At 43.8% G+C, this 23,881-nt stretch overlaps 1 protein-coding gene across 1 annotated transcript in view; it reads right to left on the minus strand.

The window, feature by feature from the left end:
* bsna (bassoon presynaptic cytomatrix protein a) overlaps positions 1–23,881 on the minus strand; it is a 226,481-nt gene that overhangs the window by 57,480 nt on the left and 145,120 nt on the right. Inside the window, exons 6-7 of the mRNA XM_034696727.1 lie at positions 12,975–13,406; positions 1,011–6,353 (exon numbers count right to left, since the gene is read on the minus strand). Of these exons, the coding sequence (XP_034552618.1) occupies positions 1,011–6,353; positions 12,975–13,406 (5,775 nt within the window). The remainder of the gene's footprint in view (positions 1–1,010; positions 6,354–12,974; positions 13,407–23,881) is intronic.

Raw genomic sequence — 23,881 nt, forward strand, 5'->3', positions numbered from 1 at the left:
ATAACTTTTGTGCTGATGGATTAGTTTTGAAAATGGTTCCAAGTTAGTCAAACTTTTTTTTTTTTATATTGCAAAAAACAAAAATGGAAGCGCAACATAAATGAAGTGCAGCATCTACTAGTAATTGCTGTTGCCAGTCATACAATGAATTTTCTTTGTTACACAGATGACAGGCTGGTGCAAACAAGGAGTTAGACGTTTTACTCATACTGTAGGTTATGAGATGCATATTAAGCATTCCATCTCTAGGTCATTCTTATTAAGGAAGGCTTCCAAACCTGCTTAACTGAGTTAACTTGAAAGATTTTCAACTGCTTGTTCTACCAAAAAAGAAGAAAGATTGTCATGTTAGCGCTCCTGTTAACCGCTTTATAAGGCATTATGAGCTGAGACAGGCATTATATTGTGTAAGTTTGATTACTAAATGCAACACCAAGTGATCCATTTTTCTTTTGCATATAAATCAGACCAACAAATGGAATATGAAACCACTTTACAATTTCAATCCGAGCAACATAAATATGTCACACATACAGAAAATACTACAGGCATGTTCATGCAGACCTCATATACAAGAAATGTCCAGGAAAATGAATAACACAGCAGGCAGACTACAAGAGTATTTTCCATTATGTGTTACGGTAGAAAATTTGAACCATTGAATTGTCTTGTTAAGGTGTCATCTACATTAAATGTATCACAGTTGTTTACATTTTCAGTGATTAATTCAAGGCATGCATAGAAAGACATGCACGCACTGTAAATATAATTTTACGTTTGTTTGATAATTTTTGGAAATTATTTACTTTCACATCAAAAACATAACATTAACACCACAAAGGCATTTCAAATCATATGAAAGGATGATAGCTCAATGATAAACACCACAAGTAACCACCACCATAAAAATCAACACACAAGCCTAGATCCAAAGCAAAGGTTAACAACAAAACAGCATAGCAGACACCAACTATCAGACTATCTATTCTGCCTCCCGTTCCTCCCTCTACCTGTTCCTTGATGTTCTGCAGCTCCTGTAACTCCCTGTGCACCAGAATCTGCTCCTTCTCTCTGTGCATCTTCAGCTCAGTCCTTTCCCGTTCCAGTTCCTCCTGAAGTCGCATTTGCCGGAGTTTCTCCAGCTCCACACGCTCCCTCTCCATCTGCAGAAGCTGCTCTTGCTGACGATGCAGCCTCTCTGCTTCTGTTTCACCCTCCTTATGTAGGGCACCTGGTGGAGGGAAGGGAGGAAGTCCCCCTTGGATGGGTAAGCCACCGGCGGCAGCGGACGGGCCTGCTGGAGGCTGAGCATAGCCGTGGGTGTATGGTGTTGCTGAGGGTGGATAGCCATGAGCAGCTGGAGGAGGCTGTTGTGACTGCTGGGCAGCTGTCACTTGTTGTTGCTGTTGTTGTTGACTGTTCAGGTGGGCCTGGGAGAGGTTTATTGGCTGCTGCTGTGGATCAATTGGGATGACTGTCCCTTGTACTGAGGTGACCACTGTTGATGCAGAGGTAACTGCAGCACCTTTACCAAGGTACACTGGTTCATCTTGGACTATAGAGCTACTAGTCATGGACACAATAACTGGGGCTCCGACTGGGGCAAAAGTTGTTGACGCAGCAGCGGTTATGGCAGTTGTTGATGTTGTTTGGAGAAGTCCTGGTGCCGGATAAGCGACCGGAGCTTGTCCAGACAAAGGCATTCTGGGGTTCATTGGTAGTCTGCTAAGACTGGATAGGGGCACAGGTGTCATGTTGGCAGAGGGATATGGCCTGTAGACCCCCCTAAGTAGTGGGTGAAGAACAGAGGCAGGCTGGGTTGTAATGGGAAGTGTCGAAGCAATGGGGGTCTGGATAGTTGAGTAGATCATCCCATCGGCCGATCTAATAGCAGCCGGATACATTGCCCTAAGACTGGCCTGCCTAGCGTTGATAAGGTTAGTTAGTGCTTGATTGTGTGACATTGGCTTACCATCTAGACCAAAAAGAAGGTTTTGTCGCAAGCCAAGACCTGCTGCAAGTCTGGCGGTACCAGGCCCAGTTCCTCTCCCCAAACTGCCAAACTGCATCAAGTCTGGGTTGCTTCCATACCGATCCATGGAATTGAGTGCTGCACACATTCTGCTAATCTCCCTAGCAGTTGTAGCACTGTACTGAGCCAAGTTAGCCTCTTGAAAACCTGCAATGTCCCGAGCAGAGTAGCCATAGTCTGAACTGATGTTTGACAAGGAATTGTATCTCCTTATAGGCAGTGCTTGGGCTGTGATTTCCCCTCCATGTCGTAAATCTGTATAGGAACCATACTGCATCCTCATGTACCCTCCATAGCCCTGCTTTATACCAGTGAGATCCATTGCGAGATCTCCTGTAGATTGAAATTGTGGTTCTAGTTTTGGATGGTAAGCTTGGAGCCCAGCCTCGGCTAGGTTTGTATCAGACATTGAAGATTGCAATCTTCCAGGGAACGGTAATGTGTAGGCCTTCTGTCCATCCATTGGATACTCATGGTCAGACTCGTAGGTGAGGGGTGGGGCAGATGGAGGCCTTATACCCTCTTGTTCAGAACCACCAACGCAACTTCCTCCAAATGGAAGTCGGTAAACAACATCGCAGCAAGCTGGTTGGTCAGGTTTGATTTGGCCTCCTGTCAGATCCATAGCATCCTGTCCTTCCTCTACCTTCACTAGCTGTGTCACTGCTCTGGCCTGCTCTTGCCCTCCATCCATCTGTACAACCATGCTATGTGGTGATTTGCCTCCAGACATTATACCAGGAGGGCTCGGCCTCCCTTTCAGCTCAATGGGACCAGTGCCATACATCTCAGGGTTAATGACTGGAGATACAGCACTGACCACAGCTGAGGCAGTGCTTGTCTGGCTGACTAGTAAGTCTTTTTTCATTAAAGGTGGAATCTGGCCTGTGAGGCCGTACCTTGCCAAAGCAGAGGCATGTTGCTGTTGGTGTTGCATTTGATGGTGTTGTTGCAACTGCTGTTCAAGGATCTCTTGTTGCTTCTGCAGCTTCTCTTGTTGTTTTTGTAGTTCTCTCTGCTGGACGCTGAGGTCCTCCAGTTTGGCATCAATTTTTGGTATTGTTGGATCAACTGGAGGGGACATTGGTGGTTTGTTCTGGGACAGACACACAGCTGGACCTATACCCTGACCTAGATCCACTCGGTTCTGATTGGGATCACCATATACCATAGGCTGTTTGTGCTGGGTCATGAACATGGAAGCAGCCACAGTGACACTCACAGTGGTTGGTGTGGTGACCTCCTGTGTGTTTAGGTTCATAATCAGTGGCTGTACAATTGTTGAGTGTCTGACACCCTCTGCTCCTCCGTAATATTGTCTGCTTTCAGTGGCCAAGGAAGTGAGATCCATTCCCTGGTCAGTCATGATGATAGGAGCTGCTTTGGTGGCTGTTCGGAGGTCTACAACACTTCCACCTTGGATCATATGTCCTTGCTCTACCCTGGAAGTGCCAGGGACTGTAGAAATGCGACAGAGGGAGATGTTATCCATTGACAATGACCCCCTGGTGTAAGTACTTGCTGTTGTGACCATACTTGTTCCCACATTTACCTTCTCAATTCTTTGTGTTCTGTAGAAGCTGCGTGTGGGGGATTGCTGATAAGGTGGTGTGTCCGGGGGACTGCCACATGGGGAATAATTCTCAAACGTTGATTGGCGACTAAATCTGGTGGGTGACGACAGAGGCGATGTAGCAGTGTTGACTGTCATTGGCCTTGCAGGACTTGAAGGTGGCGAGTATGGGGCATCCTGGGAAGACTGCTGTCGATACAGCCTTGGAGAGACTGATCGATGTGATGTTTGGGTTCCCTGAGCCATCACTGGGGATGAAGGCCCAGAACCAGACGACTCCATTCGTAGTGCTGAGCTGAAAGTCTGCGTAGAGAACTCCGCTGTAGACCTTCTGGATGGTGAACGGGTGGGACTCTGTAGAGGTGGTGATGGAGACAGAGGAGGACTGGTGCTTCTGTAATAAGTGGTATACTTGGGAGAGCGGGGTTCAATAACTCGTTCAGTTGAAGATGTTGAACTGTCTCGCACTTGGACACCCCGAGTCTCTCCAACTCTTCTTGTGATCACTTCTCTTTGACTATAGGCCTGGGTAATTTCTGCAATTTTGCTGCACACACTTGAGACTGTAGATGAGGATGTGGCAGTACTTCCTGTTTGTCGGCCATACATGCCAGCCTGAGTAGATGTCATCGTGGGACTTGTACTGGTCTGAGAAATAGTCACTGCATCTCTTGCATAAACTCCATAAGCTGCAATGGTTGTGGCAGCAACTGTTGGAGTTATTCCATTCTTTCCTGCTTGGCTTTTGATCCGGTCTTTGTGTCCATCCTTTGCAGAGAAGTGCTGTGTCACTCTGACGTCTGGAATCCGACCTCCAGTCTCAGCAAAGGAGACAGGAGCTGAGATCTGGGTCGGGCTTGTACCTGGAGTTAGGAGAGCATTGCTCTGTTCTAGCAGCTTTGCGAAGGCTGAGCCCGTGTCTAGGAGCTGTTTGTCTGGATAGGAGCTCTCAATCTCAATCTCCACTTGCTCATCAGTAGCCTGCTGCATCTTGGTGATATTTTGAGATGTCTGGCGGATCTCCTCATATATGTCTGTTTCTACATCTGCTGCCCCATTGTCATATTCAGCTTGATCTTGATCATATTCATACTCCTCGTCATAACCTTGTCCATTGACGTCCTCCTCATAGTACTGCCCATGTCTTCCATGTTGGGGCTGTTGCTGCTGTTGTTTCTGTTGTTTTTGAAGCATCTCTGCTTTCCTCATCATTTCTTCATAGACCTCCTCAGCACTTTTTAGTGGTTTTGAAGTTGACGATGGTGCTGTAGTTGTTGTCGTTGTTGAGGACTTCTCTACTGGTGAGTAAAGAGACATAAAGGTGGGCAGGTTGTACTCACTGCCTGACTTGTAAAGTTTGGACTCGTATCCTTCAGCCTCTGAGTCCAGACTCTGTGGGGAATATTCAGAAGCAGAAGACCGATGGAGCTCTTCCATTTCTGCAGCTTGTCTGAGCTCTTCAGTCGGAGAAGCATCTTCAATGGGGGAGAGATTGCTTGGTGGTGTCTTCGACCTCTCTCTGCGCCTCTGAGCCCTGAGCTCCTCTTTATCCCTCTTGGTCTTTCGTGCTGTGCTCCTAATTCTTTGCTGCTCCACCTCCCTCATCTTCTCTTGCTCTCTCAGAAGTTCCTCCTCCTCCCTCAGCTCATCCTCTTCAGAAGAGTCTTCAATGGTGGGAAGGAGAGGGCCATGGGAGCGGTGGCGGGCTTTTCGCTGTTGCTTGGCCTCTTCCAACCTTTGCCTCCTGCTAGGACTACTGTCACTGTCTTCCTCCATCGATGAGATGGAAGTTGGAGACTGACCTGAGCCATATGACGATGAAGTTGCTGGCAGGGTTGAGGAGTACTCGCCTCGAGAACGCTCCTCGGGAGATCCTGTCAGGCTCTCCATCTCTAACTCTGGTTCTCTATCAAGACTCAGGTCATTTTCATTGCTCAGATCCATGTCTCGGTTGTAGCTATTGGTGTTATTGAGTTCAATAGTTTTGAAGCGCCTAAGGCCTCCTTGGGATGCCATCAGATCCTCTTCACCTTCCTCTACTGAGCCTTTATAAACATCAGCAGAACTCTTAGTTTCCTCCTCAAAGCTGCTGGAGTGGTGTTGAAGACGTCTCTTCTCTTTCCCTGAGTCAGATATGTGCTTATGATGGCTTTTCTTGGATTTCTGATAGCCATAGCCTTCATCTTCCTCATCATCCTCTTCCTCCATCTCTTCTTCCTCCTCATTTTCTTCATCAGCACTCATCTCCATGATTTGCCTCCTCATAAACTCCTCATCTGTCATCTCTGTGGGCTCGGCATCTTTGTCCTTCTTCTTCTTTTCTTTCTTCTCCTCCTTTGTTTGCTTTCGTTTACTTTCCCAGTCTCCCACATCCTCCTCTTCCTCCACTATATCTTCCAGTTCCTCGTCTGAGTCGTACTCTTCAGGCGGGATCGACAGGGAGCGTGGGCGCTTTCCTCTGTCATCCAAGTCCCTGTCTCTGTGCTTCCTTCCTCTTCTTTCCACCTTGTCTTCAGAAAGGCTCTTCTCCAGCAAAGGCCTCATGGAGCTTTCTAGTTTGGTGATTTCAGAAGGGCTTGGTGGGGAGCCCCGTCCACTGATTCCCCGCTCACTCAGCTTCATCTCCTCCTCCTGGATAAGACCTGTGATTTCACTGTGGGAGCTAGAGATGCCATCAGAGGAGTAGCCGGTGTCACTGAGGCTCTGTGGACTGCGTGATAAGTCATGGGTGCTGTTGTTTTTAGTATCCTAAAGAAAGAGACAGAAAGAAAGAAAATGCATTAGATTTTGGGGAAACTGAGGTTTTTAAATTACACTTATTTATTATGCAGTGGGAGAATGATTTGATGCTGGATTAGCATCAAAGTATCTTTACCTTTTTTTTTTAGATATAATACAAATAAATGATGTGCAGTTTTAATATTTCTGTTCATCAAAAACTACAAAGTACTATAAAGCTACGAAAAAAACAAAAAAAACAACTAGCGTGATTTCCAGCAGTGGCTGACTACAGTAAATATGCAATAACAAAAAGCCCTGCTTATTCTTTAGAAATGAAACAGAGTTGATCGAAACCATGAGTATTAACTGTTGACCTGAACCACTACACACTCCTAACCACCCAAGTCTTCAACAGATAAACCATATCAAGTCAATCAATATCTCTCTGAACCCTCAGGACGACCCCGGTGTTAATCATGCCAGTAAATGGATTTGTTTGAAACATGTGCAACAACCGTGCAATACATGACGAAGCTTTAGGACAAGACATCAAAATGAATGAACTGACAGTCATGGTGGCTCGTTTCATGTCTGCCCTAGCTAGACCATCCTACACCTTATGATCATGACGTGTCATGGAGTCATTCACTGTTTGGGACATAATTGCAGAACCCATCGACTATCATCTGACAAAGAGTGACGGCCACCAGTTTGGGACTTCTGGTGTGCCATTAATAGACTTCAACCTGTGACCTCCTTTTCCCCGTATTGTATTTGTTTACAATTCTAGCAGTTTGAGGAGCTAGAAAGAGTTGTTGCTCAGAGATGATGTCTCTGAGTGAACTGTTTGCTGCACTTGTAGGCAGATATCAGTCCAATTTGGATGTTGTTGTGTCCTCCGCAAACTGCTTTGCATCCCTCCTCCACCCTAGCTCATTCTTTTGTCAGTCATATCTATTGAATCAGACAGCATGGTATCATGCTGTCTGATTCAATCAGTGTCATATCTATTGTCACTGATGCTCACTGTGCTCTGTATCTGGGGGGTCTTTGCTGCTGCTCTTCCTGCCTTTGCTTTTCATGTATGCACATGAAAGAGAGAGGTGTGCTCTCCCTTCCTCAGGCTTTGGTACATGGAAGGGATGGGAGTTCTCAGAATTGAGCCATACTGATAAATTTAACTTATTGCATGCAGATAATAATTCTCTTTGGCCAGAGTGGTCCTGACTGAACCAAAATTTGTGGGTAACTGAAGCACTGTATTTCCTCATGATAAACTTAAAGGATTGAGAGAAGTGCTTCGTATAATAGGTTGGGAAAATTGAAGATGTACATAAAACCTTTCTTCCTATTTTGTTCTGGAATTATCTTCCAGGCCAAAACTTGAGTCCTTACAACGAATGTCAGAAGAAAGTGTCAAAACTAAACCAAAAACTGGACAAGTGAATTCACAGAGAACATGCAAGGTTGTAGTCTTGTGGTTGTTATGTACAGTCATGGCCAAAAGTTTTGAGAATGACACTACTATTAATTTTCACAAAGTCTGCTGTTTCAGTTGCAATTAATTGCAAAGTCCCTCTTTGCCTTGAAAATGAACTTTATCACCAAAAACACATTTCCACTGCATTTCAGCCCTGCCACAAAAGGACCAGCTAACATCATTTCAATGACACACTGCAGGTGTCACACACATTAACACAGGTGTGGGTGTTGATGAGGACAAGGCTGGCGATCAATCTGTCATGATTGAGTGACTGGACACTTTAAAAGGAAGATGGTGCATGACACCATTGTTCCTCATCTGTTAGCCATGGTTACCTGCAAGGAAACACGTGCAGCCATCATTGCATTGCACAAAAAGGGCCTAACAGGGAAGTTTATAGCAGCGAGTAAGATTGCACCTCAGTCAACCGTCTATCCAATTATCAAGAACTTCAAGGAGAGAGGTTCAATTGTTGCCAAACAGGCTCCAGGGCGCCCAAGAAAGTCCAGCAAGCGCCAGGACCGTCTCCTGAAAGTGTTAGAGCTGTGGGATCAGGCCACCACCAGTGCAGAGCTTGCTCAGGAATGGCAGCAGGCAGGTGTGAGTGCATCTGCACGCACAGTGAGGCGAAGAGGCAGCAAAGAAGCCACTTCTCTCCAGTAAAAACATCAGGGACAGACTGATATTCTGCAGAAGGTACAGGGACTGGACTGCTGAGGACTGGGGTAAAGTCATTTTCTCTGATGAATCCCCTTTCCGATTGTTTGGGGCATCTGGAGGAAGGCTTGTTCGGAGAAGACGAGGTGAGCGCTACCATCAGTCCTGTCTCTTGCCAACAGTGAAGCATCCTGAGACCATTCATGTGTGGGGTTGCTTTTCGGTCAAGGGAGTGGGCTCTCTCACAATCTTGCCTAAAAACACAGCCATGAATAAAGAATGGTACCAGAACGTCCTCTGAGAGCAACTTCTCCCAATCAACCAAGGGCAGTTTGGTGATGAAGAATGTCTTTTCCAGCATGATGGAGCACCTTGCCATAAAGCAAAAGTCATAACAAAATGGCTCGGGGAACAAAACATTAAGATTTTGGGCCCTTGGCCAGGAAACTCCCCAGATCTTAATCCCATTGAGAACTTGTGGTCAATCCTCAAGAGGCGGGTGGACAATCAAAAACCCACAAATTCTGACAAACTCCAAGCATTGATTATGCAAGAATGGACTGCCATCAGTCAGGATTTGGTCCAGAAGTTGATTGACAGCATGCCAGGGAGAATTGCAGAGGTCTTGAAAAAGAAGGGTCAACACTGCAAATATTGACTTATTGCATGAATTCTGTGTAATTCTCAATAAAAGCTTTTGATACTTATTAAATGCTTCTAATTGTATTTCATTATACCATAGAAACATCTGACAAAAACACCTAAAAACCCTGAAGAAGCAGACTTTGGGAAAATGTAATATTTGTGTCATTCTCAAAACTTTTGGCCATGACTGTAGTATTAAACATGAAATAGTGATCAGTCACATGTAATAAATGAATGAAATATAGAGAGTAGTCTTTATGTTTGCTCAATCAAAAATAAACAGAAATATTCCATCACAATTAGATTTTAATACAATGTGTAAGAACAATAGAATAAAATTAGTCTATTGAACTAAAGAAGCGAATCTTAAATACCGATAAATAACAGCATCAAGGCAAACACACAGATATCATGAAGGGTCTGATAGTTGTTAGGTTTGTTCAAACATTTTTGAGCCATTGATGAAAAGAGGTCAGTCAAAATGTGTTCTGAAGGGAAAAAAGGGAACATTTGAGAACATTAATTTAGTCTTTTGGATGATGAGTATAAAGAAAGATTAAGGAGCTGCAAAAATTCATCAATGGCTCTGTCTTATATTACTTTCAATAGCATGCCAAATCATAATCACAAAAGGACTGACCTGGTAAACGAAAGAGGGATGGAGGAAAGAATACAAAATAGGAAAATGTTATGGACATCTTTTTACATCTTACAATGGCTGTAACACTTCAGACTTTACTTTGAGCTCAGAACACTTTCAGTTCACAGCAGCCGCCTGAATGAATAAGGTCTGCTCTGCCTTTAAAATGGCTCTGCACAGGAAATCTCTTTGACTATTTCACCGAGAGAGACAGATGTCTTTGAGGAAAAAATGCATTATTTTTCTCTCTGTGTTTCTCTCTCACTCTTCCTTCCTCCCCAAGGTAGTCCTTGAACGCTTTGCTGCCACTTGCAGCCTCAGCGCTCTGAAAGGATTCTGGAAGGAGGGAAATATTGACATGCAACAGCCACGGACATCCAACACTATGGGAGAAAGCAATTTGGGCTAACCTCCAATGATGGATAGGTTGACTGCCTTGAAAATCTTACAGCTGGTGTACCACAACCCTGAGTGTTAGTGATTGTGATGTGTAATTCTCAGTGCAACACGTACAAAGTGATTATCAATTTAAATGGAGTGTGTTTATAAAGCACTTTCTCCAGACTTTCAACCACTCAAAGTGCTTTTACATTACATGTCACATTCACCTATTCACACACTGAGGGCAGAGGCTGCTTTGTATAGAGCCCATCAGTATTACCTAACCCCATTCACACACTGAAGGCACAGCCACCTGAGGCAGTTCAGGGTTAAGTGTCCTGCACTTCAACATGTGGGATATTGGACTTGAGCAAAGCAAAAGTTGATCGGGAGTTTGGCAACTTCATTGTATTTCATGGTTCAGTGTCCAGTAGCAAAATAAAAATATTGAATGTATAACAGCAGGCAGCAGCTAATACACTCATCTGATGTTCAACATCTCTGACTCACTGACACATCTTAAAATCAGCATTAGCAAACATTGAAATTAGGTGCTTCTACTGACGGACATACCAGTCAATGGCTGTTTTTGAAACCGCCTCCTACACTAGCAGTACGTACTGATTTGGGCAAAATTCAGTATGTAGTATGTGAACAAGAGCAAAATCTTCAGTATGCCAAAACTACCAGGATGTTGTACTGATTTGGGAAAATTTCTCAGTATGCATCGGACCAGTCTCCCTCACGTACTGTTTCCCACAATGCACAGCGCTGATGTTACAATTCTTCTTCTTTTTATTCTTTTTTGACGAGGGCACTCAGTTTTTAGGTGCTGTGAAAATGATTAAACTCCATATAAACCGCTTCTTAACTTTTTAAATTATAAGTGATGTTAAAGAAGCAGTTTCTCTGTCAGCTTGGTGGTTGTTTACTTCCGCTTTCTGAAACCGGAAATCCAGCGACAAGTTCTGGACTTGAGTTCTACAACACTGGCTAGATGGTTGATTCTATTAAAGTAGCATGGCACAGAAACATGGCATGTAGCTTAGATGGAACCACTTAGCATTACGGTACACATTTGTGCTCATAGCTAACTAAATACACTTCATATTGTCTCTCAATTCATAAAGCCTTGACATTTTGACAGTTAAATGTAGTAACATTAGTTATTTAACTTTCTATAGTTACAAAAAATCAGCTGTTCTAGACCAGTTTAGAGAGAACTTGTTTATAAGATAGCTTTCTGAGTTAGCAAGGACATTAGGCGTTTTTAGACCTGAGGAACTTTACCCCTGAACTACGTGCGTTTCAATCGGTGGACCCAGGGTCTAAATTTAGTTCAGGGGTAGATAATCTCCCCCCTAAAAAGCCCCTGCTAGGGGGGTAGTACTTTTCAAAAGTCCCGGGACTTTCAGGGGGCAGGGCCTGCAATGCTGAACGTGTCTGATTGGTAGATTAACCGCAGTGTTTTTATTCCGCCCTCCGTCCACAATAACATCACACACATCTGTGATTCACTTGATTTCTCTTTCTTTCATTAGTTTTGATTTGTTCTATCTTTTTTGTATGTGTGTGTACTTTTCAAAAGAAGAAGCTGTGATTCTCTTGATTTAGCAGCTTGTAACAGTAGTCTTCTCTCAGCCCACCGTGAATGCGTCTCTCCTCCCGGTGTTCCGGTTTTAAAAGTGACCCTGTAAACTGGAGACCTTCAGCTGAACGTGTCAGTGTTTGTGGAGTTTACACAGCTGTTGAAACACAGAGGGAGTTCCTGGGAATGCAAACTAGTTTAGTTTATATTAAGATTTCAAAATATCCTCATCAGATATTTAATGATCGTCTAAAGACGTTTATGAGGGATGCATCCGGCTGAAAGTCTCCAGTGAACAGGGTCGCTGTTTAAAGCAAAACACCGGCTGATCTCTGCCACAGCTTTTTGAGTTCAAAAGGATTTTAAAGGCGTGTTGAAACGTCTTTGCTACTCGCGCTTATCTCCTCTCACGTGTTGATTCAGTGAATCCATCTGTGATGAAATATAGCACCATCTAAAACAGCACCAGCTGAGTCTCTTCATGCTAACAGGCTAACTGTTGTGTTGCTCAGAATGATACCTGCCTGTTTGTCTGCTTCTATGGTGTCATCTGTGATGAATGGCATTCCTCTTTGTGTTACTGCCCTCTACTGGTCTGGTGGTGTAGTGCATATACTTTTTATTTCCTCCATACGTCACTGGCCTGATTTACACAATCTACCTGTGGTCGAAACGCTCAATCATAAAGTACAATATTCTACAACTGCACCATCTTCATCATCATCAACACAACAAACACACAGTGAATCAGCTTCCTACAGCAGTACCTCTTAACTCAGCTACCACACGAGGAAGCTGTCACATCCGGCGTTCCAACTGCATAACAGCTGTTCAGATTGTATTCACATTTTAAAGGTAGGTATGTTGAAGTAGCTTGCTCATGTATCTGTGATCAGGACTGTTGGGTGTTTGGAGGTCCAGCAAGGCAAAGTTCTGCAAACTTTAACAGCAGATTTCTGGTCTTGTAGAGCAGGCACTACATTCAGCTTGATGGAAAATAAAATGTTTGAATGTGAAGCATGAGCACATTGAAAAGCCATGCATGCTCAGATAAACTGCAAACACACTCTTTAAGGGTCACACAACTAATGGCTCATAGGCCTGCGTGTTACTCTACGGTCAGAGAGCGGGCCTGATGGTTTTTTCTCTCTCTTCATCTTTTCATTATTTCTTTGGGTCACGTTTGGTTCTATCCATAGCTTAACATACAAAGGACATGACAACAGCAATGTGACAAACACAATCAAAACTTACATCATAGTGCCTGGACTTCTTGATGTCTTTGACAGGTGTGATCTGCTCTCCTTTCTTCTGCAAGGGTTTGGTGTCTTTGGCAGTCTCCGGCTCAGTCTTAGGTTGCTCCTCCAGTTTCTGCTGTTTCTGGGTCTCTGTTGTTGGATCTGTTGTCTTGGTGTCCGTTGGTTGTTTGGCAGCAGTCGGAGTAAATGGCCCAGTACCGGCTGTTCCAACTTGTGGTTTCTGAGTCTGGGGCTGAGCTGTCTTTTGGCCCTGCTGATTGGTGGGCTTGTGGAGAGGGCTTTGTTGACTGGTTGGTGCCTGGTGACGGGGCGAACCCATTGGCTGGTGCTTGGGAGACGAATGAGGAACAGGAAGTGGAGGCTCGTCGAGGCCGCCTCCGGACATCAGCCGCTGGGTCTGGCAGTTGAGGCATAACCACTCTTTTTTCTAAAATAAAGAGAAGACAAAAAAACATGTCGTCAAAGCCAGCTCGTTTTCAGACATAGTTCAGAGTTGGTTTTTGTATTATTAAAGCAGCAAACTCTGCCTTTTGACAGATGAAAGCCTTGAAGCTCTGGTTGAGGCCGGCTGCAAAGCCAAGAGCTCCCTATTAAGTCCCAGATCAAAGTGTGCATTTTCACAGCAAAAATGAATGTGTACAACCTGGTTCTAAACATGGTTTTGGGTATGTAGCTTATTTCTTCAATGCACAGGGGGTGGATTTTTTATTGTGTATCCATTAAAGCCTCTGGAAACGTAAATGTAATATTTAAAATGCATATCAAATATCGAAATGTAATGTGTAATCAAGCTTCAACAAAAATGTGAGTGAAAATAAACATCCACAACTCTGAAAAAACTCTGTTCAAAAACAGCTTCTTTTACAGGTCAGAGCATTTCTCAGGACTGTGTGGGCGTGGCCTAACTCTTTGATTGACAGGTCAAGAGAGAGTTCACAGCCTGCATGTTTGAGCCGTCTGACTCTGAATATAAAGACAACAAAACTCCAGAACCTGAAAATGATTCATTTACAATGTTCTCTGAGTGCTGAGTCACAAAATACTTCAGAATCAGGACTTCTATCATTTATTAGTTTTATCACTCCGTAGTCTCCGGGGCATCAGGACCATGAGACGCCCGGAGCAGAGGAGGCTGAAGTGTAGTATGGGGAAAGTTATGGAACCGGTCCTGGGGGAAGTAAGTGAACCGGTCCTGGGGAAAGTTATAGAACCGGTCCTGGGGAAAGTTATGGAACCGGTCCTGGAGAAAGTAAGTGAACCGGTCCTGGGGGAAGTAAGTGAACCGGTCCTGGGGAAAGTTAGTGAACCGGTCCTGGGGAAAGTTAGTGAACCGGTCCTGGGGAAAGTTATGGAACCGGTCCTGGAGAAAGTAAGTGAACCGGTCCTGGGGAAAGTTAGTGAACCGGTCCTGGGGAAAGTTATGGAACCGGTCTTGAGGAGAGTTAGTGAACCGGTCCTGGGGAAAGTTAGTGAACCGGTCCTGGGGAAAGTTATGGAACCGGTCCTGGGGAAAGTTAGTGAACTGGTCCTGGGGAAAGTTAGTGAGCCGGTCCTGGGGAAAGTTAGTGAACCGGTCCTGGAGAAAGTAAGTGAACCGATCCTGGGGAAAGTTAGTGAACCGGTCCTGGGTAAAGTTAGTGAACCGGTCTTGGGGAAAGTTATTGGACCAGTCCTGGGGAAATGAGCAGAGCATATGTGGGACTGCTTTAGCCACTCGGCCGCGGCTCAACTCTACCGCATCCCAAAGTTCCCCCAAATCCACCGCAGTTAGGAAAATAGAAGAATGACAACAAGCTGTCATCTTCACTGTGGATGTGCAGACAGGGACACACGAGCACAGCGGTGCAAAGAGCAGAGAGACAGCTATACAGACAGATTACAGGCAGAACGTGATTAGCAAACAAGCTAACAGCTAAGACAACACTGAGGGGAGCTGTCTGAGACGTCAGGAGACGGTCTGAACAAGAGCAGAGTAGTTTTGTTGAACATGTGTGCATGTGACTCAGTGTTTCATTTCTGATTAGTTGGATATTTATTATGTAATAAATATCAGTTTAAACCAGCCCTCTTAAAACACAGAGTGAAAACGTGTTAAAAAACGTATTTGAACATATTTGAAAATGGATCAAAGTTGAGTTCTAATATTTTGACATAGTTTTTAGTATTTACATACAGTCTGAAATATCATAGGTAGAACGTTTTTGTTGATTTGGGTTACCAGATGCTTTAAGACAATATGAAGTGTAAGAGTTATACATACATTTGTATAATTAGGGGCATTGCTGGGTTGATAGACACATGGGTGTATCATAGCTGTTTGAGCTGTGGAGTTAGCCTTTCCAATATGGTGCCTGCCCCCATTGGACTTCAAAATGTCTCTCATGGGGCCAACGGATGGCGCCACAGAGACTATATGTTTTATACAGTTTTAAACCTGCTTCAATGTGATCATAAAAACACATTTTAAACACATTCTGATTATATCACTCCAAAATCTGTCCTCCATCTCTCCTCCAACTCATTGTTATGACACTGGATTTCAAAGTTTCACAGCATCAGTGCTGACCTCAGCCTTTTTGTGCACTGGAACAAAAAGTGTTTGTTTCGTAACAAACTTTTTTAAAAGGCCAATGATGAGAAAATGTGCTGATTCCAAGTCCAGACAGTCACAAAGTCTGATGTGGTTCTGAGCGCTTGACAGTAAACATGACAACTGCAACAAAGGGTAGCCTCCAGGTAAGTGTGTGTACGCACGTGTGTGTGTGTGTGTGTGTGTGTGTGTGTGTGTGTGTGTGTGTGTGTGTGTGTGTTTGAGTGTACATATTGGAAAGATGTGTACTGATTCAACTTCTCTTGATGAATAAGAATGATAATTTGATGCACTTATTAAATGTTTTAACATTCAAATAAAGATTTTGCCTAACTGGCAGGCGCAGGGACAACTGCACAAACAAACACACACACACACACACACACACACACACACACACACACACTGTATACTCTGAAAATCGTATTTCCAGACAGAGCTGTCAGAGTGATTCCAACGTGCTTTCTAAAAGTCATACTGACAGCTACACAATTTTTCATCACATCACATATGTGTCTTTTTGTGTGTGTGTGCTTTGTGAATGTGTGTGTTTTTGTGAGTGTTTCTTTTGCGTCTGTGTGCGCATTGTCCAGCAGAGTTCCCCGCTGCTTCCCCACTTAACCGACATAGCACAAACAATCTATCCCTCTCTCCTCCTGCCAATAACGCTCACGAAAACACTCCATCCATCCTCATAGTGCATGCAGACTGTCTCTCTCTCTCTTCGTCCCTCCATCTTTTCCCCCTCTTTCTCCGTCGTGTCTGTCCTTTAATTTCTATTTGAGGCATGGTGTTGTGTTGACGTGTGTTTTTGTTCTATCTTGCAGCTCTCTTGTTTACCTATCGCTCTTTCCCCATCTTTACCTCCTCCATCTCTTCTGACGTTTCATTACACGTCCATATTTCCTCCACCACTAGATTTGATTTATGTGAAAACTGTGCAAATAACTGACCACAGTGTTGGACTCTAATTTTACCCCTCAACCAGAGAGAGGCAGTTCTATTACTCATCAATGAAGGAGACTTATTCATCACATTTGGTCCAGGGGGAAACTGCATCATCCACAGGAATGGTTTAGCATCTGCTTGTTTTCACTCTCTGACTCTGATGTACTTTGTGTTCGTGCACAAACACGTCTGCCATTGCCCTCTCCCGATGTCCCTCACCCTGAAGTCTTAGCACTGAGCCCTTACAGGCTTTAATGGTTCAAGGTAGGGTTGCAACGGATAAAAAAACTCACGGTTCTGATCGGATCACTGTTTTGAGTCACGGATCCGATCATTTTTCGGATCAGCAAAACAAAAAAACAAAAAAGACAAATATAACTTTGTCCTCCATGTATTTTTGTAAAACACTTGTAAACTTTTGCCCATTAAATAAAAACAACCAACTCAAAATTTGCTGTGGGCCCAGTCCTGCCTCATTCACTGCATTTCATGGCATGGCAAGTAAAGGAGCAGAGGAACTTCAAAAGTTTCACTCCATTCTTCTTTCAATCGCTGATTTTCACCGTCCACTTTTCTTTGAGCTGCAAACTTGGAACACACCGTTTTCGTGCATTCTAGGGTCCTACAGCTGGCAAAGTGCCAACATGTGAACTGCTCCATAAACCAAAGTGAAAGTTAAAGATTTCACTCGCAGCAGTGGACTCTAAGTGACCCAGTAACAGCCTGTCTACGTATCGTTGACATGGAGACAAGTCCTGGTAAACACGAGGTGACCCGACCAAAACACAGAGTGAAGGAATAACAGTTCAGGGGCCACAAATAGGCGGCCGGATGTGGTCCGCGGGCCGTGTATTGACGGCCTCTGGTCTAGTGGGTGCGCCACAGAATTTCTAACATGGCTCAAGCACATTCAGCATTCACTGTATTTCACAGGGAAACCAAAATGCTCCCATACATGTGACTTACAAGATGCAGGAGGTTTTTCAAGTTCCTCTGCTCCATCACTCTCTCCATGACTACCGCTGCGCTTCACGAGTGAGTGTGGATTGAACATGCAGTCATCACGTGAACAAGCGCAACTTTTTTCATCAACCGGTCCGCGGACCACATCCGTGCCGATCCGTGGAGAGGCATCCGTACGGATCACGGATCAACGATGATCCTTTGCACCACTAGTTCAAGGCATGCAGTGCAATGAAGACTTGAGATGGTATCAAACGCATAATGGGACACACTTTAAGGGGTTTTCGTGTCGTGGCCCACTTTTTCTGCAAAACAAGCTAACACGTTGAGGTTCGCTTGTGTCGTACAGTGTGTATCGATAGAGAAATGAGCTATTCAGATCTAAACAGTTTTTTGAACCAGGCTGTAAACATGTTTATTTCTGCTGTACAGATTGTCTTCTTTGAATGGGTGTGTATGTGGTTTCTTGTGTTTCTGCAGCCAGCCTCAAGTGGACACTCCATGAACTGCAGTTTTTAGCCTATATCTTCCTCTTGTTGTTTATTAGTGATTCATTTCTTGTGTTATATTATCATTTGTTAGCTTTGTGTTCTTTGTGTGTTTAGTATTTCATCCTGTAGCATTGCCGTTTGTTTTCTCTCCTTCTTTCAAGTTTCCTTGTGGTGTTAGGTCATCTTTACCTGATCTTTGGTCAGTAGCCTTGTGTCTCTTGGAGTGTACTTGGTTTCAGTTTTCCTTTCATTTTGTCGTAAACTCTTGCAGTGTGTGAAGTCTAGTTTTACTTCCTGTGTTTTCCCTCCTGATTGAGAGCCTTACCTTGACTGCCTACTAGGGGTGTAGCGGTTCATCTACTACATCGATGTATTGATTTATATTCCTATGATCCGACTACATCGATCTGTGCTCGGCAAGTTGGCCTTCAAGACGACATATATGGATCTAACATCGTTTTAAAAGGTAATAAATGGATAGTATCCATACTAGGAAATAACACATTGGATTAAAGCACGACACACTTCATATGGATGTGTTTTTTTTACACTTTTAATGCCTGTCTGTGACGTCATCGCCACGCTCCAGCAGACAACAAAACATAACATGGTGGACGGCAGAGGAGAAGACGCCGAGCCAGAAATGATCAAGCCACCATTGCAGTCCAGCGTGAGGAAACTTTTTGAAAAGACAGAGATGTTCTAAATAAGTCGCTTGCTGTTTGTAGGATATCTAAAGGTCAAGTAAAGTTACCACGGCAACACCACAAATCTATCCAACCACCTACTAAGGCGTCATGGGATTTCACACAACGCCGACCGTCCAGTCACCTCTTGCAGCGTTCATCAAGGTAACATCAGCTCTGCAGAAGCCTAAGGCCTCTCCAGCATGTTTAGTCAGAGACTAGGACAAAACTCAGCTCAGGCCAAAAACATCACAACAACAACAGGACTCTAGGACTGTCCAGTATCAAGGGATTTATCTCACAGTCACACTGGTGGAATTTTTGGCTGAAAAGTTACTGAATGGATTTCAAGTCACTGAATCGTTTCGGATCGTATCGTTCTAAATGAACCAATATCATCCTTTAATCATATCGGCAACCACGAGTCATGATATGAATCAATCGTTGTTAAAAAGAACCGTTACACCCCTACTGCCTACACCTGTGCCTTGATGTCCCACCTGTGTCTTGTTACCCATTACCCAGTGAGTATATTCCTCCCTTTCATGTCAAATCATCATCATCCTTTCTCAGTGTCCTTTACACAGTGTAGTGTTCCTTGTGAGGTCTGTTTCATATGGACAGTTTAGTTTAGCAGTTTTCGTCCTTTATTTTGGCTTTTGTTAATGAGGCTTTGGAGAAATTGTAATAGGACGAAGCTCTCTGAACCTGCATAACACAGTAAATCATGAAAATAATTAATATAAGAAAGCAAATCATTTGGATCTGTTAACTGAGGTCAAAGTGAAGGGTAAAAGTCACATTCTGTGACCTCTAATTCCAAGATTAACTGCACTGCTTGATGACTGAGCTTCATTACGAGGGAGGGAAACAGCACTGTAGTTCAGGTTGAGTCATTCAGAGCTGCTAATGCCTGATTCAGACCAGGAAATACTGTTCTCTATTAAATGATCTGTGTGTCAGATTTGAGTCATTAAATCATAAATGTAGCAACGCAGACGCTCTGACACATAAGTATGAAGTGCTCCTGAACGTGTCAGCCACTAAGGCGTAAGTCCAACGCAGAGGTATAAATGAGGCTTAAGCATTATGATTAGATCTGTGGGTAATGTTGTAATCTTAAGTGAAACTCTCCAAATGAATTTCAATATTCAAATATTATAATGAAGGGATGAATTGATTGATGATGCCATGCAGAGGAAAAGAAGAATGTTTTTGACTCTGAGTCTGAAGATACTTAAACACATTCTCTCTCCTCTCCCTTCACTACATGATAACTACTCATTCCTTCTCTCCTTTCATAGCCTCCCTGTCACTCTCTGCATCTCCTTTTCTCTCCCTCCAACAGAGTGAAGGCTATTTTTACCCAGAACGCCACAGTTCTGCTCGAGCGCACACTTCCCCAGCACTGGCTGCTGCTTCAGGTTTGCACTCTGCAGCACTACACATATACTCGTGCACACAGTCACACACACACATGAAGTCACACGGTTCACACTAACGCAAAATGGAGGAGGCCCGTGTAGCTGAAGGCTAACCAGAAGGAGAGAGAGAGATGACAAGCAGAAGGAGGGAGAGCAGGGAAGGGGAGACGAGAAGCCCACTGGGCGGAGGAGAGAGAAGTGAGCGACACCACGCGTGCACGAGCGTGCGGCACACACGCAGTCATTTAGAGAACCCTCCAGTAATGTGGCTCCCTGCTGAGTCTGCAGTAATTGGAAGGAGAGAGGAGACAGAAAAAAGAGGGAAAACTAAAGTGTGTGAGCGAGCTGAAGTGCACAAAGAACGACCTACTTTCTAGCAAAACACGTCTCCAGATTAAAGGTCAGTATCCTAAACTAACAGCATTACTTCACTGAAGGGAAGCCAAACTATGATGAAGCAAACAATCCTAAAATCTGACTTAGCTTACTTCACTATACGGCAGAAAGCCAGGCACCATCTTCATCTTCATCATCATCATCATCATCATCATCATCATCATCATCATCATCATCATCATCACTGCAAACAAACCTCAGTGAATCAACTTCAAACCTTCCTACAGCCATACTTCTTGACCCTGTGTCATATCCTCTGATGAGCCAATCAGAGCGCATACAGGTAATGACTGATGTCTGACTCATCCAATCACTGCAGCCGAAGCGTATCAGTGGTATCTGCTGAGCTGTGCATTGACTGCAAAGTAAAGCAGGGCACTCAAAGGAGAGACTGCAGCCTGTGATGATGTAACATACAACCATCACCCCTCTTATAGACGATATTACATAGAGACACTAAAATACAACATACAATAAAACATTTAGTATTGTCTCAACGTGCAGGTCTCCTTCTCCTCCCTCTGGTTGTTTCCTTGTCTCCTAACTTGATTTTTAATTCCACACCAACACTCTTGAACTCAAACATCACTGTGTGAGATTCAGGGCAGGTTTCACAGTTCGCTGTACGGTTGCATCAGTTCCATCATCGTACGTGAAGAGACTCACTTTCTGATGACAACAAAGAGCTGATTTCTTTGGAGCTCTTCCACATGAACTCTTTTTACAGCTATTTGTAGAACTACTTGCTCTTATTCACTGTCTGCATCTTAATTCTTACCTCTTAACAGCTGTACAGTTTTGCCTCTGCTTTTGTCTGCAGGGATACACCTAGTGTGTGTGTGTCTACTTTCTACATCTTTCCATTTAATCCTCTCCTCCTCCTCTCGATCCCCTTCTGCAGACCGTAGCATCTGATGCTTCATATTTCTGCACCACAAAGTTTTAGAGGAAAACATCTTTATTTTATCCCTTTAATCAAATAGAAGTATTACGTTAAGGCAAATATTGGCCTGTAAAATACATAATTTAATGCAGCATTTAAAGAAGTGAATGTTTGTGTCATGATCCTCATCATGGCAGCCCTCCCCTCTCCTGCTTTGTGTGTGTTTTGTCATTTCCCTGTCTGTTACTCCTCCTCCTGTGTCTCTTCCCCTTGTTTGTTTCTTGTGGGTGAATGTGGGCGGGGTTTCCAATCAACAGGCAGCACCAGGTGAAGCCCATTCACTCATCAACCCTCTCCTATAAAGCCTCTGGATTTCCTCCTACTCATCACCAGATCGTACTTCAGTGTTCAGTGGTTTTCTGAGTCCGTGGCTCCTCAAGCATTTATCTTTTGCTTATCTTTGTGTGTGTTTAGCTGACGTCCTTGTGTGTTTTCATCTAGATTCAGAGTTTGCCGTGCATGCTTCCCGCTCTCGTGCTGATCGCTTCCCTGTCTGCTGCTGAACCTGCCTGCCTTTGCCTGAGCTCCAGTTACCCTCTGTGTGAGTACGCCGGAGAGAGGGACTGCTCGGCTCTGTGCTCACGGCGCCATTACCACAGGGTGAACTCCAAATAAAAGACTTGTATTTTCACAATCCCTCTTTGCCTGAGTTCTGATTTTGGGTCCAGTCCTGGTTACAATCCACAACAGTTTGTTGCACAATTGATAATTTTCATCACTTCACAGCCTCTGAAATGATCTTCTAGGCGTCTGCCTGAGGCTGGCTGTAGAAACACCGTAAACCACATACTCACCCATTCAAAGAAGACCATCTTTACAGCAGAAATAAACATGTCACAACATAGCCTGGTTCAAAAAATGGCTTGGGTCTCTGTAGCTAATTTCTCTATCAGCACACACTGGGTGCTTCTCAAAGCTCTAAACTGCAGTCTCCTCGCTCCTCGGCCGAACAGGAAGTACTTACTGACGCGCCATTTTAACTTGCGTCCCAAAGCTCTAAACGCTGCTGGAGGAGAGAGGAGAGAGGAACGAGGAGCGAGGAGCGAGGAGACTGATCCGAGGAGGGATAATCGAGGAAACACGAGAGCAGACTTTGCGGAAGTCTTTTCTCTGACAGACACGCCCCCTTATCGAATATCACTCACTGATTGGACGCTGCAGCGGCTCGGACTTAACCGAAACTTAACATCAGCTGAGTTTAATAACAGAGAAAAGACGGACCTTAAAACAGTCTCGAAGGGTGCCCTGAAACAGACCATAAACACATGTCAGTTTCTAACAGTCTGTATGTGATGAGCTGAGATTGAAAAGTGTTTGATGTGAATTTTAAAAACAAAATGCTGAACTCAAAATCATAAATTCAATATAACAGAGGGTGGATTATGTTATATCTGATTGTTTTTGTCAGATTCACTGTCTAATGAAATAGATTAATAGAGTCTAACATCATTGATAGAATATATATTAATGATCAGTTATTCCTCCTGTTAGTTTCCCCATTTGTTCTCGTTTTCTTCATGAAGAGAAGTCTGACAGTAAAGTTTGTCTGTTAGTAAAAACACTTGTTATATTTCCTGTCAGGTTAACAAAGTTTCATATGAGGCTGATCATTAATGAACACAGGGTTTGAAAAGAGTTGCATGGTTTCTATTTTGCCTTAAAGTAATAAATAATTTAATAATGAGGCATTACATCAGAGTTATTACAGTGAACATGTGTGCAGACACAAACAGCTGTTAAAGCCGTCATCACAAACCGACGTCGCTTCACGTGAGGCCCCGGAGGAGAGGACGTCTCATTTCTCTAAATACAAATCTCCTCTCTCCTCTCTTCTCTGGTTTCATTTCCTTGCATCTCTGGTGGGCGGGACTAAGACGCGAGGAAGAGACGCGAGGATGGACGTTTAGAGCTTTGAGAAGCACCCACTGTTCAGAGGTGAGTTTTTTTGTAACTCGACCGTTCAGAAGATATTAAGATTACGAGTTTTTGCCCAAATAAGGACATGACTGACTTGACTGACAGGCAGGAACACATAGCTGTTGGCAAGGAGGCTCAAACTCCGCCTCTTTACCTCACACTAACTTTGGTTGAGTTCAACACTTCCAATATAGCTCCCGCCGACATCCGTTAGTTTCTTTATGCTGCTGTTATATTCTGACATTAAAAGTTTTTGAACTTTATTACGAGTGCTGACATTTTTCAATGATATTATCACTGCCAAACTTTACCAGCAGAACTCTAAATACTATCTGTGAGTGCTGGACATCAACTTGGCTGTTTTATCGGAAAATCCGACTCAAACACAGGTTTAAAAACTCAGTATGAAGAAGTAACTAATGTTGCTGATCTCGTTTTGGATAAAGGTCAGGAAGAGGCATCAGTATAAGATTGTGACTATTTCAAAAACAGTTCAAAAAACTCTTCATGGTGGCTTCAACATTCTTTGTCATCTCAATAAGGT

The sequence above is a fragment of the Notolabrus celidotus genome, chromosome 11, assembly GCF_009762535.1.
Source record: "Notolabrus celidotus isolate fNotCel1 chromosome 11, fNotCel1.pri, whole genome shotgun sequence".
In the NCBI taxonomy this organism is placed as follows: Eukaryota; Metazoa; Chordata; class Actinopteri; order Labriformes; family Labridae; genus Notolabrus; species Notolabrus celidotus.